We start from the raw sequence: 14,137 nt of genomic DNA, 5'->3' as shown, positions 1-14,137 counted from the left end.
TTATTGTGCCCATAGAAGCCCACTATTGTTATTTTTGTGCCCTTATATTATTATTGCTATGTCAGCTTTGATTATGTTGTGACCCCTTAGACTCCTATATATAGAAAGGAGGTTTTTTCATTTGTATCATCCAAGAATTGTTCATTTGTAATGTAAAGTAGGTTGCCCCTTCAAAGAGGCTGATTTTGAAGGCATTGATCTATCTTTTCTTATTTTGGTGAGTTGGTTGCATAACATCATTACTTCATAACATCAAAGCATACTACTTTAAAACACTAAAAAAGTGACATTAGTATATATTATGTATATTTTCCATTTGTAACGAATCAAATTTTGCAAGGAGTTAAATGGCAATAAAAAACATTGTTACGGTGGCCCCATTCAAATGAACAAATTATATGGCTAGTTTTTACATAAAACTTATTACATTCATTTAATTTGTATGGAATAGGTATTACGTCAATAGATTGACCAACTATTTAAATGGTTGATTTTAAGAGTTAGAATTATGTGTTTAATCTCAATTGACAAACATAATTTCAATGGTCCAATTCAAGTAAACAAACTAATTATATGTTAATTTCCACTTAAAACCTAATATAATTTTTAAATTTGAAATAAACGAATTAATTATATATTATTTTGTAGACTATCACTTAGTTTCTTTTGGTGCTTATTTTAGTGCAATATTTACTTCTATTGTTGATGCTACATACAACCGAATATTGTTTTTTAACTTTTATGAGAAAATAGAAGTTATAAGAACATAATGGCCCATTGTTCAAATCACAATTTTTAAGAGTTATAATGACAAGGTAAACCACAAGTGAAAAATAATTGAAATTATCCAAATAAAATAAACATACCAATTATCTAATAATCCAAGCAGTGGGGGAGTCCTTAGTCAATTCTGGATGGGTGATACCTCTGTCAGAGGTATTCCAACAAATTTCTAAGAAATTTTAATGATTATCACTACCTGGAATATTCGGGGTTTAAATAGTAAAGGCAAGCAGCGGTATATGAAAGATAGAGTGCAGAAAGATAAACCCAGTATTATGTTGCTTCAGGAGACAAAGATGGACAGTCAACAATTAGCTATTATTATTCAACAATTACGAATTGGATATGAGGTCATGGCTTTGGATGCGATTGGAACAGCCGGTGGTTTGGCTATTTTGTGGAATCCGAAAGAGGTTATTTTTGAGCATTGGTATAGTCTTCCTCGTATTCTTTCTGGCTTGTTTCGACCAGTGGGAACCAGTGATCGAGTGCTTCTTACTGCAGTATATGGTCCCCATAATTATAGAGATAGGCCTGATTTCCTAAAGAATCTTTATACGTTGCGAAGCCTACTTCCAGATATCCCTTGGATAGTTGGAGGGGACTACAATATGATTACAGATATCAGTGAGAAGCGCGGGGGTATAAGACGAGACGACCAGCTTATGTTGTTGTTTAAAGATATGATTCGGGACTTGAGATTAGTTGATATTCCAACCACTAATGGAGTTTACACATGGAATAATCGCGGAGGAGGTCATCATCAGATTGCTTGTAGACTGGACCGGTTTTTGTTGTCTGAGAACATTTTGAATCGAGATGTGTTTATTGAGGCGACTATTCTTCCTACTCTTGGCTCAGATCACTGGCCTATCCGTCTAGTTATTGATATCAATATGGTCAAAGGGAGAAAGCCTTTTCGATTTGAGTCGTTTTGGCTGAGAGATCCGAATTTCATGCAAAAAGTGGAAGAGTGGTGGCAGCAGATCACTATTACTGCCAGTGGTGGGAGAATGCATACTATCCAATTGAAATTAAAAGAAATTAAATGCCGTATCAAAGAATGGAATAGGAATGAATTTGGGCATATTATTCAAGAGAAGCAAAGGTTAGAACGTGCAATGGAGGATATCCAGCAACAGATTATTTTGGAGGGACGAGATGAGGCTTTAAGTAGGGAGGAAGGATCCATTATCAGTCAGTTGGAGGAGCGACGAAAGCAGGAGGAGATATTGTGGCGACAAAAGTCACGAATTAAATGGCTGCGGGAAGGAGAGAGTAACACCAGATTTTTTCATCAGGCGATGGTTCAACATCGACAGCAGAATCGCATATATTCAATCAAGAACGCAGAGGGAAACAGAGTAATAGATCAGAAAGATATCTCAAAAGCGCTCATTGACTACTTCCATGGAATTTTGACAGAAACTAATCGGAATAGAGCTGAAGCTATTAATTCTATTTGTTGAGAAATCTCGCGGTTAGTAACTGAAGAACAAAATATGGCTTTAATGCGGGCTGTGACCCTGGAAGAATTAGGAGAAGTTGTTATGGGAATGAGCAAGAATAAGGCTCCAGGACCCGATGGGTTTACTGTGGAATTTTTCCAGGCTGGGTGGAAGTTTATGGGTAATGATATTCTAGCAGCGGTGGAAGAATCTCGAATGAGACAACGCATATGGCCAGGTTTAAACTCCACTTTTCTGACCTTAATTCCAAAAAGCAAAAACTCAGACGAGCCACATGGTTTTCGTCCTATAGCCCTTTGTAACGTTATTTACAAGATAATTTCTACTTTGCTCGTCAAACGCCTGAAACCTCTTCTGCCTTCCTTAATAGCGCCTGAACAGACGGGGTTTGTAGAGGGTCGGCAGATTCTGGATGGAATAGTAGTATCTCAGGAAGTTATTCATTCCCTAAAACTGACTAAACAAAAAGGGATGCTCATGAAGCTGGATCTTTCAAAGGCTTATGACAGATTAAATTGGGATTATCTCCGCACTGTTTTGGAAGCTTTTGGTTTTGCAAATAGATGGATAACATGGATTTTTAGTATGATCTCGACCCCAAGTTTTTCAATCTTGTTGAATGGCATTCCCACGCCTCAGTTTCATGCGACTAGGGGAATTCGACAAGGGGACCCCATCTCTCCGTTTTTGTTTATTTTGGCTATGGAAGGCCTAGGCAGGAAAATCAAGAAGGAAGTTCTGGACAGACGAATCAGAGGTATACAATTGTGGGGACATAATTTGACTATCACACATCAACAATTTGTTGATGATTTAATGTTGTTTGGTGAGGCATCGTTAAAGGAGGTGAGGAATTTCAAACGAATCCTCGAGGGCTTCAAGCATGCAGTAGGTATGGAGATTAATAATGATAAATCTTGTACCTTTATTTTCAATTCGCATGAATCTATTCAATCTCATTTAACCAGAGTGTTAGGGTTTAAGAGGGGGGTGCTTCCCACGAAGTACTTGGGCATTCAATTGGATGCAAATCCTAATAGGATTAAGAACTGGCAAAGTTTGTTGGACCGGGTTCGAAAAAGGTTAGATACTTGGACCTTTAGATTGCTGAATTTACCGAGTCGAATTGTTTTATTGAAATCTGTCTTATTATCTATCCCAATTTATCACTTATCGATTATGGCTGCTCCAAAAGCAGTCTGTGGTAAGATGCGAGAAATCTTCCGGAAATTTTTATGGGGTGGTCCCAAACAGCAGCGGAAATGGCCGCTGGTATCATGGAAGAAGATAAGTATGCGGAAAGAGGAAGGGGGTCTGGGTGTACGAGACCCGGAAATTATCAATAACATCCTTGGCGCAAAACTCTGGTGGCGGTGGGTTCAAGGTGGAGACGATGTTTGGAAACGAATATGGCAATATAAGTATCGAATGCCTCAGCACCCTATGGAACGATTGCATGTACAGGACCACCCTAGGGGTTCACAGATTTGGGATTTTGCCAATCGAAATAAGGCTATAGTGCAGGACTATGCTTTTTGGGAAATCCGTGATGGAAACTCTGCCCGCTTTTGGGAGGATAGTTGGCAACAATGGAGCATTTTGAATAGATTACCATGTTTGCAAGATATACAAGATATAGCGCAAAGAAGAGGGCTGTATTACGTTAAAGATTATTGGAAACATACGTACCAATCAGATCTATGGCGAGAATGGAGGCGACCGGATGAATGGATGGATACTCTTGGACAAGAGGCACGTCAATCTTTTGATTGGATAATAGAAATGAGGAAAATTAAAATTCGAGAAGGCACTGATATCCTGTGATGGGGTAAGGCAATGGTTGGAATGTTTACGGTTAAGGAAGCATATTATTTGGCTACGAAGGAGGATAGACCGGTGGAACAGTTTGACTGGAAACAACTTTGGGGCTATAAATGGTGGCCCAAGGTTACTTTCTTTGCTTGGTTGGTGTGTCGAGGGAGGATCCTCACCTGGGATCAAATGCAAAAAAGAGGTATGATAGGTCCATCCCGCTGTCATCTCTGTAATGCAGCTTTCGAAACCCAGGAACATTTGCTGAATCACCGTATGTATACTTTAAGTCTTTGGGAGGAGATCCGAGTACTTTTCGGCAGGACAAGGAGGGATCCTGGTAGTATACGAAATACACTCTTTCATTGGGGCAAAGGGAATTTCCAAAGCCCTGTTGTTAGACGACTTTGGAACCTTGCTCCTGGTTTTCTCATTTGGGCAACCTGGAAAGAAAGGAATAGACGAATTTTTCGGGATACTTCTTGGCCGCCACAGCAGCTTTGGGAGAAAATATGCTGCTCTTTGAAAGAAACGGTTTTGGCAGCAGCTTGGGATGAAGAGGACTGGCGTTTGACTCCGGAGGAACAGCGGATTATACTCCAACTCAATTTGGATTTCCAAATGCTTTATCCCAGGCCTGACCGCCAATTGAAGCGAGAAGTACTAAGTCCCAACCATTACCAAATGCCTGGTGAAAGAAGATTGAAGCTTAATTTCGATGGTGCGTCTAAGGGTAACCCGGGTCAAGCAGGCTTTGGGGGTCTGTTCAGGGATCATAATGGTCATACAAGATGGCTTTTTGTTGAAGATGGCGGAGAGATGACAAACAATAAAGCGGAACTCTGGGCGGTTTTTCATGGTCTCCGAATAGCAGTTCGACAGGGTTACATGGGTTTAAAGATAGAGGGCGATTCACTTATTACTGTTGATATGTTAAAGAAGTTACGAAATGGTAAGAGCTGGGCCTCTGTGTCAAAGAGTTGGCGGACAGCTGCGATTTTGCAGGATATTGAACTCCTCCTACGTCGGGTTGAATATCTTTTGATTACTCATGTGCTACGGGATGGCAACCGCGCAGCCGACCTATTGGCTAATTGGGGGGGTGGAGGGCCAAATAGACGAATGGATTGCAGCTGGGCATCGGTACAAAATGACCCCAGCTGGCATGACTTACATAACATCCTGCATCAAGATCATGCTGATGCGGTTGCCTGGCAGAGGCGCTCAACGCAATGATTTCACTCTCCATCGAATATGATGTTACAACGACCTCCCACAGGTGCCATCACACATACGGGCAGGTTAATTTGTAGACAGAAGGACAGAGCATTCAAGACAAGATCATATTATCTAGCCTTTCGATTTAATATGGTTAATGACAGTACTAAGGAGAGCATGCCACCAAGAGGGAGATTGCGATTCCCAAGCGGCCATTGGGTTAGGGTACCAAGACGACGTGCATATTATGATGGTGAAGTATCCCCATTATCCTTGTTTGATGGTGGTGTTTTAGGCAGAGCAATTAATGATTTAGATCGATCGTGGTGGGCTTGTTTAGCAAGGTGGCAGGATCTCGGGCCCTCTACCATTGCATGCAGTCTCTTTAACTTTCCTCTGCATTGTATAACTGATAGCCATTTCATAATTCAATTCTATCAGCCCGGCGTCTTTAAGGTGATGGAGTATCAGGGGCGCAGAGGTAGGCTTACGCGTAGTCAAACGGCCAACTTCATGGAGAAGGGAAAAATCCCTGTGGGGGATACCATGAAGAAGGCGTTTATTGATATTCATGGGGATTCGGATGAGGAATTGGAGAAGCCGAGGGTTTCTGCAGAGGCTGCTCCTCGCGGCGAAGGGAAAGGGAAAGTGGGTATTCGGAGGCCACCGATGTGTACTGTGGAGAATAGTGAGGATGACAGTCAAGAGTGGAGTGATGTTGAACGAGGGTGTCGTGGGGTAATGCGAGGAAGAGGGTCACAGCGAGGGAGAGGTCGCCCAGCAGGTCGTGGTGGTGGGGGACGTAGAAGCGCAACTCAGTTGGATGATCTTGGCGAGGGGGCTGCCAATGAGGGCCGACGATATAAACAGGGCACGAAGGATATCAGGCATCGACTGCAGGAGGCAGAAGCTGCGTATGTCACAGATACTCATCCGGATATCCGCACGATGATTGAACAAATGGAAGATGAAGCTTTGCAGGGTTATTCAGAGCCTGAGATGGGCGATTGGGAACAATACTTACCTGATCCTGGGCATACCCGTGGCAGACGATCACTTTACAAACAGTTGTTGCACGTGTACTGGGGGATGAAGAGGTTACTAGCTAAAGCCATGGAACAGGTGGATCTTGAGATGGCGGAGTTGATTCAGGGCATTCCCACCATGAAGAAAGAGTTGAAAAATATTCAGATTATTCTTATGATGCAAGAAAAGAAAATGGATGACATTGTGGCGCTGTTACAGACGGGCGGTTTGGGGGTTAAGCTGGAGAAGGAGAGGTTGCCGATGAAGGAGCAAGAGGTTCCGTTGCAGTAGACCCAGTATTAACAGCCATGTTTGCAGTAGTGCAGCAGTTTTTTAATCTGGTTGGTTCTTTCCTGTTTTGTTTATATATATGCTGAAAGACAAGGACTCTGACTTAGTCGTAAGCTTAGCTGTTTATATCGCATGGATAGAAAGACTGGTTATCTTTTGTTTTTGGATGGCTTTCAAACATTTCAGATGGTTAGCCTGGTTTCCCTTAAGGGCGGCCGACCTGAAAACATTTGTATATAAATATATGACATATATGCATAACAACAAGGAATTTCAAACCATATGCAAGTTCACTACAAGACAATGATAGCTCAAACTTAATTAGTTAAGATTCATTTCTTCTCTTAATGCCTAACCATTTGCTGAAAAATATAGTTTAATTTTGAAAATTTCATATCATTTAAAGAAGATTTTGGTGGTATATTTCCTTAACTTTCTTCTCTCTTAGATGCTTGCTTTGAATTTTCTTAGGCTTCATAGTCCATGATTTCTAAAAGGTAAAATTAAGAAATTATTACCAATTTTTTTAATTAATGAAGAAAATATGAATTATAAAGAGTATCATTGCTTTCATAATTGTATTTGAAATGAAATAAACAAGAACAATAAAAATATTACAAGGCCAAAGAAATCTAGCACATGCTAGATTTTCTTCTTGCACAAAACAAAAACACATTGTAAGGTGTAACAAATCTAGTGCACACTATGTTATTTTTACTTTGCACTATTGGTGCTTGTGCTATAAATAGATCTAGCACACATTGGATTTGTTTTACCCTATAGTGTTTTTGTTTGTACTAGAAGCATATCTAGTGTGTGCTATATTTATTTTATCTTTCAATCCTTGTGTTTGTGCTTTTGTTTTAACATAAAATTCTTTTTTGTTTTGCCTTACACTGTATTTGCTTCACCTTACTTTTGTTTGTGCTAGAAACAAATCTAGTAAGAGTTAGATTCGTTTGATATTGCAATACTTGTGTTTTTGCTAGAAACAAATCTAGCACATGCTAGATTATTTTACCAATCAATGATTTTGTGTTTTGTGTTATAGTAGATGTGTTTTACCTTGAAATGCTTGTGTTTGTGCTAGAAACAAATCTAGCACATGATAGATTTGTGTTATCCTGCAATGCTTTAATACATGAAACCTAATACATTTATTTGATTTGTATGGAACATGTATTACATGAATAGATTGACCTACTATTTAAATGGTTGATTTTAATAATAATTCAAATAAACAAACTAATTATATTTTAATTTCTACATAAAACCTAATACATTTTTTAAATTTCAAACATATTAATTAATTATATATTATATTTTAGAGTATATCCCTTAGTTTCTTTTGGTTCTTATTTTAGTGTAAGATGTACTTTTATTGTTGTTGCAACATACAACATAATATATATATATATATATATATATATATATATATATATATATATATATATATATATATATATATATATAAACTTTTATAGAAATAGAGAAGTTATAAGAACACAATGAACCATCTTTTAAATAACTAATTTTTAAGAGGTTTAATCACAAGGTAAACAACAATTGAAAAAATTATTGTGATGGTCTAAATAAACCAAATAGACCAATTATCTAATAATTTCTACATACAACCTAATCTATTTTGTAAATTTCTATAAACTAAGAAATTTTGATATGAACACATAAACAACCATTCAAATCAATAATTGTCATTAACACAATATCTTACTAGGAATAAACAAAAAATAAAATTTTTATTGCAACTAATGTATTGGTTTTCTGAAATACATGTCAACCTAAATGAATAAAGGATAGAAAATACAATAATAATTCATGATTTCATATATATAATGACCAAGAATTCATATTATAAATGGTATATGCACATTTATGCATGAACTTAAACACTTACATCTTCAGGAACTATTAATTATGACTAATATCCTTCAATGTAGCTTGCACATCTATTTCCTTGTTGAATTTATTCAACATTGCCCACAACACATTGATCAACCAATTATCATCCTTGTTTGTTCCATTGAATGGAGTAGCAAGAAAGACATTTTCTTTGGGATTTTATTTTACTCTCTCAAGTGAACAATCCACTATCACAGTATTAGTTGCATCATATTGGGTATGCATTTACCACATCCTTTTCAATGATTTATTGTGTTTAACACTTTTAGGATTTTCAATGACCTTATGTCCCTTTTGTGATTTACAATCTAAAGCAGTCCACATAAATAGAAGTTGACCTTGTGATGTTTCTGAAACCAAGGCTTTTAAAATTGTTGTCATGGTTTGCTTCAAAGTTGTCATCCAAATTGCAATGCCAAAATATGCACTCTTGAAACACAATTCAAGATTTTTTTTTTTTTTTTTTGCATTTGGTCAAAACCATCCGCATCCTTTCCAATTTTCTCAATATGCCCTTTATTTTCATCATCATCATTGGAAAAATAAATAAATAAATGATTTTTACTCTAAAATATCTTATTTCTTTTTAGTTATTTTGGCTACAACAGAATAATAAATAATCTAGTCAAACCACAATATTCATGCTAAACAAATTATTAAGAATTGTTGAAAAACTACACTTATCTTCAATGTTTTCTCCACTATTTATATATGAACTAATATTCTCTTGTATTATATTCATAGGAACCGGACAAAAAAAATGTCAAAGCTTCAATCAAATGCCAATAATACTTCTTCAATCACACAAACTTACATTTTTAACATTTTTGTAGTTGTTAGTTTTGATCTTTTTATTTTTCCCTATGATAAACATATCAAATATTATGATTTTGAAAAGCATTAAAATAAAATAAAAAAATTGAAAAGATAACAAAATAAGTTATAAGTACCTAATATGACATTATCCTCATAATTATAACCTTGCACCTCATCATTGTCTTTGTCCTCCTTATTTGTCACTACAATAAACATATAAAATGTTTTGAATTTGAAAAAAAAAATAAAAATCATTAAACAATAATGAAAACGAGTTGAAAATTTATAAGAAACTAATATTATATTTTGTTCTTGATTATAACTTTGTTTGATTTTTTTTTTGTCAGTGTCATTTTTTTCCTTAATTGTCACTATAATAAACATAAGAAATGCTATAAAGATGACAATGAATAAAATTTATAAGTAACTAGATAAGCAATGAATCATTTCAAATTTTTAATACAATATTTTCATATTGATTATAGTTTTGTAGGACATTCCACCTATCATTGCAATTATTCTCTTTATTCTCAACTACATAAATAAACATATGAAATAATATGAAACATGAAAATGGAAATAATAATTATAGAGAGAAACATAATTACAATGATTAATTTTCATTTCCATATCCATTTTTTCGTTGTCTTTGTCTTCATTAATTCCTTTGTTCTTGTAGTTCCCTATAATAGACATCCAAAAATGTTATGAATGTGGAAATTAAATAAAATAAAAAATAAAAAAACCAAACAAATTATGTACCTGTTATGGTAGCTTCATCTTCTCGAGTATCCATCTCTAATATTTTTTCAATAGTGTGCACACTTTTTACGGGATAAAACACCCTAGGGTCTCGGTTGAGAACCCCAACAGATCGAAGTGCATACACCAACAAGAAGCAAGAAAACTAGCAGTCCTAATGCTTAAAATACTAATGTCGGATGAAGAGATAGTACCCGTAGGTCCTACATTTGAGGATGTTCACATAGGGTCCAAAGCCTCTCCTTCCTCCAAATCTTCAAAACCTGCAACTCATTCCAGAAAATCATATATACTAGAAGTAGCTCAAAGCATGTTCAATATATGAATGTTAGACCATATAACATATAGATAGAAAACATGAGATCATACGTAATGAGACCATAACATGAGTTAAAGCATAAAGATCATCACATCAGGAACAAGATATAGCTTCTTTATTGATGTTTGCAAAGAACGTGGAAGAATACAACTTGATTTGACCATGACTCTAAGTGAATCTTTCCTCCATATCCATCCACCCCAAGCCTCAACAATCCTCTTTCAAATGCACACACATAGATTCCATGTAAAGGAGATGGAAATCTCTATGAGGAAATAAGGGTTTCCTATATCTGGGAGTGCATGAGGTACAATGATAAATTAGACTTGATCAAGGACCAATTAGATATAATATTAATATCTTATATTTCCTTTCTTCCTTAGGCCTTCCCATGAGGTGTATTTATATCACCCCAAAATAGTTGTTTTAATTAGGATACAGTTAGGCCACAGGCTCCTGTACGTGGGCTTTTGGTGTAACCCGTAAACTCCGCCCATAAAATAGGGATTTTATATGTTTTAATATCTCAAATTATATACGCAGGTTGGGTATAGCTGGACCCATGTGTGCACACATGTTTTGAAGGGAAGAGTTATGTATGGAATTTAAAAAAAATGATTTTTAGTAAAATGACCAAGTCTGAGGGGAAAGGGTTTCCCAAGGCCATGACTCAGAGAATCAAGTATATGAGGGCGATAAATGATGCGATAATAGATGCCCCCTAATATATGAGGTTAGAAGGGGTACATGATGGCCAAAATTTATTGTGTATAGAAAGAATCCTATGAGGACTTGGGAGGAGTTCACCAAATTCCAACTTGCCAAACTAGTGGAAGAGATCAGAAAGAAAGCTCATGTCTGAGGCGAGCATACCCATGCTTAGAGATGGTAAAGCATTTTTGCATATCATGTGTAAAGCAGATCTAATATGTATACAAGTACAAAGGAAACTAAGAAATACATAGTGGATCATCTGATCATAGCCACAAAAGTACATATGAAGCCATGTAACAATATCACATATAAAAGAACTGATCAATGATACTGAAGGAGATATCTGATCACTGATGTCACATAGCTGATCCTCAAAGTACAAAGTCAAAAAGTGGAATAATGGTATTGCATGCAACTCGGGTGCCAACATTTAAAATGTTGTTATGATGAACTGCAACATATAAAGTGGATGGTGTCGCTGGCAAAAAAACTAGAGGAACTAACAAGTGAACCAAACAATGTTGATACAACCTGAGGTCTTCACCAACCACCATGGTACATTTTTACACTATGGGAATAAATGAGCTGAATTCGACCATGTGAGAAGTAATTTGATTATCGGTCATTGATGTATACCGTTAACAAATGCGAGACAACTCACTAATAATGACGATGAGTTTCAAGGTACGCCAGTAAATCTAACAAGTGTGAATAAATGAGTTCAAGTCAAATACTTGAGAGAATCTATCAATCAGGAGATATTGAGGTATTCTCACTATCGATAGTGAAGGATTCTGCCATGGATGACTACAAACCCTAAGGTACTAAAAAATGACTCTAGACATTATTCCTAGAGGAATGAGTTGGAGTCGATAGGAAAATATCTGCTGGAAGGAAGGCATTAAGGAATCCCACATCAATCCAACATGAGTGTAACCCGCAGGCCAATAATTTGGAAGGAATCAGATGAGGAAAGGTGAAGTAACCATACCGAAGCACATTTCTGACGTACACAAGACATGGCTAGTGCATGACAGAAACCCTCTGAACCTACCACTAATGAAAGATGACATAAAGGTGAGGAATCCACTTATAGGGTTGAGTGGAAACCAAGGTACTACATGAATCCTAATGTGTGATCATGTAAGCTGACATCGAATATAAGGGAAACCACTCAGTCAAAGACCCAAGATACTGATTGATGTTGAGCATAAGGTCACCTACCAATGATGGAAATAGGGGTAGGGTGTGCTCTAGGCCTACTCGTAGATAAATTTTTTGAATTCGATAAGGGCAAACCCGCTAGAAAGAAGTCAATGGAGACCTTCATAACCAGCACGAGAAAAGGAATAAATAGCTAATGTGATACTGAACATAACTTTGACAGACTGGGTATGGCTGACTGAAATTGAGTCAAGAGACACCACAGAAAGGACGACTCAAGTTTACTTCCCTTGAATAAAGGCACGACTCAAATGTGACTATATTCTAGCATATGATAACTTTGTATAACTTTGTCATGCAGAAGGCATAAAAAACTCTCCATATGATTGGAAGAGATAACCAACTAGAGGAGTACTGACTCAATGACAAGTTTATTGCTCTCCTAAGTCAAAATAAAGTTGCTATCAATGGAGGAAAGACTTTCTTTGAGTGCTTTGTTCAAGTGCGACAAAACTGACTCTTGCTGCCATTAATTATGGAATTAAAGTCCCATTAAAAATCCTAAAAAAGAATAAAAGAATGCATGAGTGTCCAAATACATATGCGTTAGTTCCTGGGAGTGGAACATTACTATGCTCAATGTAAGGTGATGAAACTCGTCAATGACACTCAAAGGAATGTTCTTTCCACGGTCATAAGGTGTCAAGTTGCAGAGGGTAAGTGATTGAAAGGTTGATTTTTCATAAATACATGGTCAAAAAGTGACCTATACATGAGTCCGAGTGAAGCTAGATTAAGGCCAAAAGGTACAAATAGTCAACATGCAATGCAATGGTACAACTCAGCATGTGGGAGCCTCTAGGGTATAAAGCTAGAAAAATAGCAAAGAAGAAGATGAATGAGGCTTCATCGCATCGTCATGGAAAGACTAAAGAGGACTCTTGAGCATAAGAACAAAATTTTAGCACGGGTTCCAAGTGACAACAAGGTACTATCTAGGGCACCCATGATAAGGTAGGCTCTACCACACAAGTTATGACGCTTCTAAGCAATGAGAAGTTTCTATGTCATATCTTGGTGGGGTCGATCCTAATGCCAAAATGGAAAATGAAACTGATAAATTCATAATGCAGGTGAAAATCCTAACCTATATTCCAATTTCGAGAACCAATGCCTGTCAGAGTAGATCAAACATACAAATGCCCAAAGGAGAAGTCTTCCAAGTTCTGTAGACATAATTGGGAACACTAGACAAGAATTTAGCACATCCCATATATAAACTTCAGAGAAAATATTGTTTTATAGAATAAAAAACTTGAAAATGCGTACCCTTTATGTACAGTATGGTACATGGAACCACGCAGCCTTGCACCTTACTTATAATAGTTCTTTAGGACAAGCCCCTTGTTACACAACATTTTTTCACTGTTCCTGTACTCCCCGTTCCATGATCCTAGAGGACCTATATAGTGAACCCTACATGCTTCCCCTTCATGAAGAAACTCCCATTGTGTCCCTCTTCATGAGAAGAACAATTCCCTTTTGCATCATTTCCCACAAATCTTCTCCTTTTCTCAGTTTACAAGACCGTTGCTAATGACCCTTGTTCGCGCCAATATGCAAGGATTATAACTGTCCCTAGTGCCAACCGGAGCGACTGAGACTTGTTCCAGTTGTGCCAATCCTCTTTTGGAAAGTTTTTAAATAAGGAGTCGGAGCTTCTAGCTCTAAAAGCTTCGTAACGAAAGTTTGGTAAATGGTTGGGCCAAATGGAGTCGAGGATGTCAGTTTGGGCTCTTTTCCCCTATCAGGATGGAACTACATCAAGAGATAAGACCTTCTC

The 14,137-nt window shown here is 37.0% G+C and overlaps 1 protein-coding gene across 1 annotated transcript; it reads left to right on the top strand.

Moving 5' to 3' along the window:
• Nucleotides 1-965: 965 nt before the first annotated feature.
• LOC149140065 (uncharacterized) lies at nt 966-2,252 on the top strand. The gene has a single exon (XM_089450888.1). It carries the CDS (start codon nt 966-968, stop codon nt 2,250-2,252), a length of 1,287 nt encoding a protein of 428 aa, XP_089307014.1.
• Nucleotides 2,253-14,137: the final 11,885 nt, after the last annotated feature.

The sequence above is a fragment of the Pinus tabuliformis genome, chromosome X (genome assembly GCF_031772625.1).
Source record: "Pinus tabuliformis cultivar Carrire ecotype Pingquan chromosome X, CPIR1, whole genome shotgun sequence".
NCBI classification, from domain to species: domain Eukaryota; kingdom Viridiplantae; phylum Streptophyta; class Pinopsida; order Pinales; family Pinaceae; genus Pinus; species Pinus tabuliformis.
This window is presented reverse-complemented; position numbering and strand designations above follow the sequence as displayed.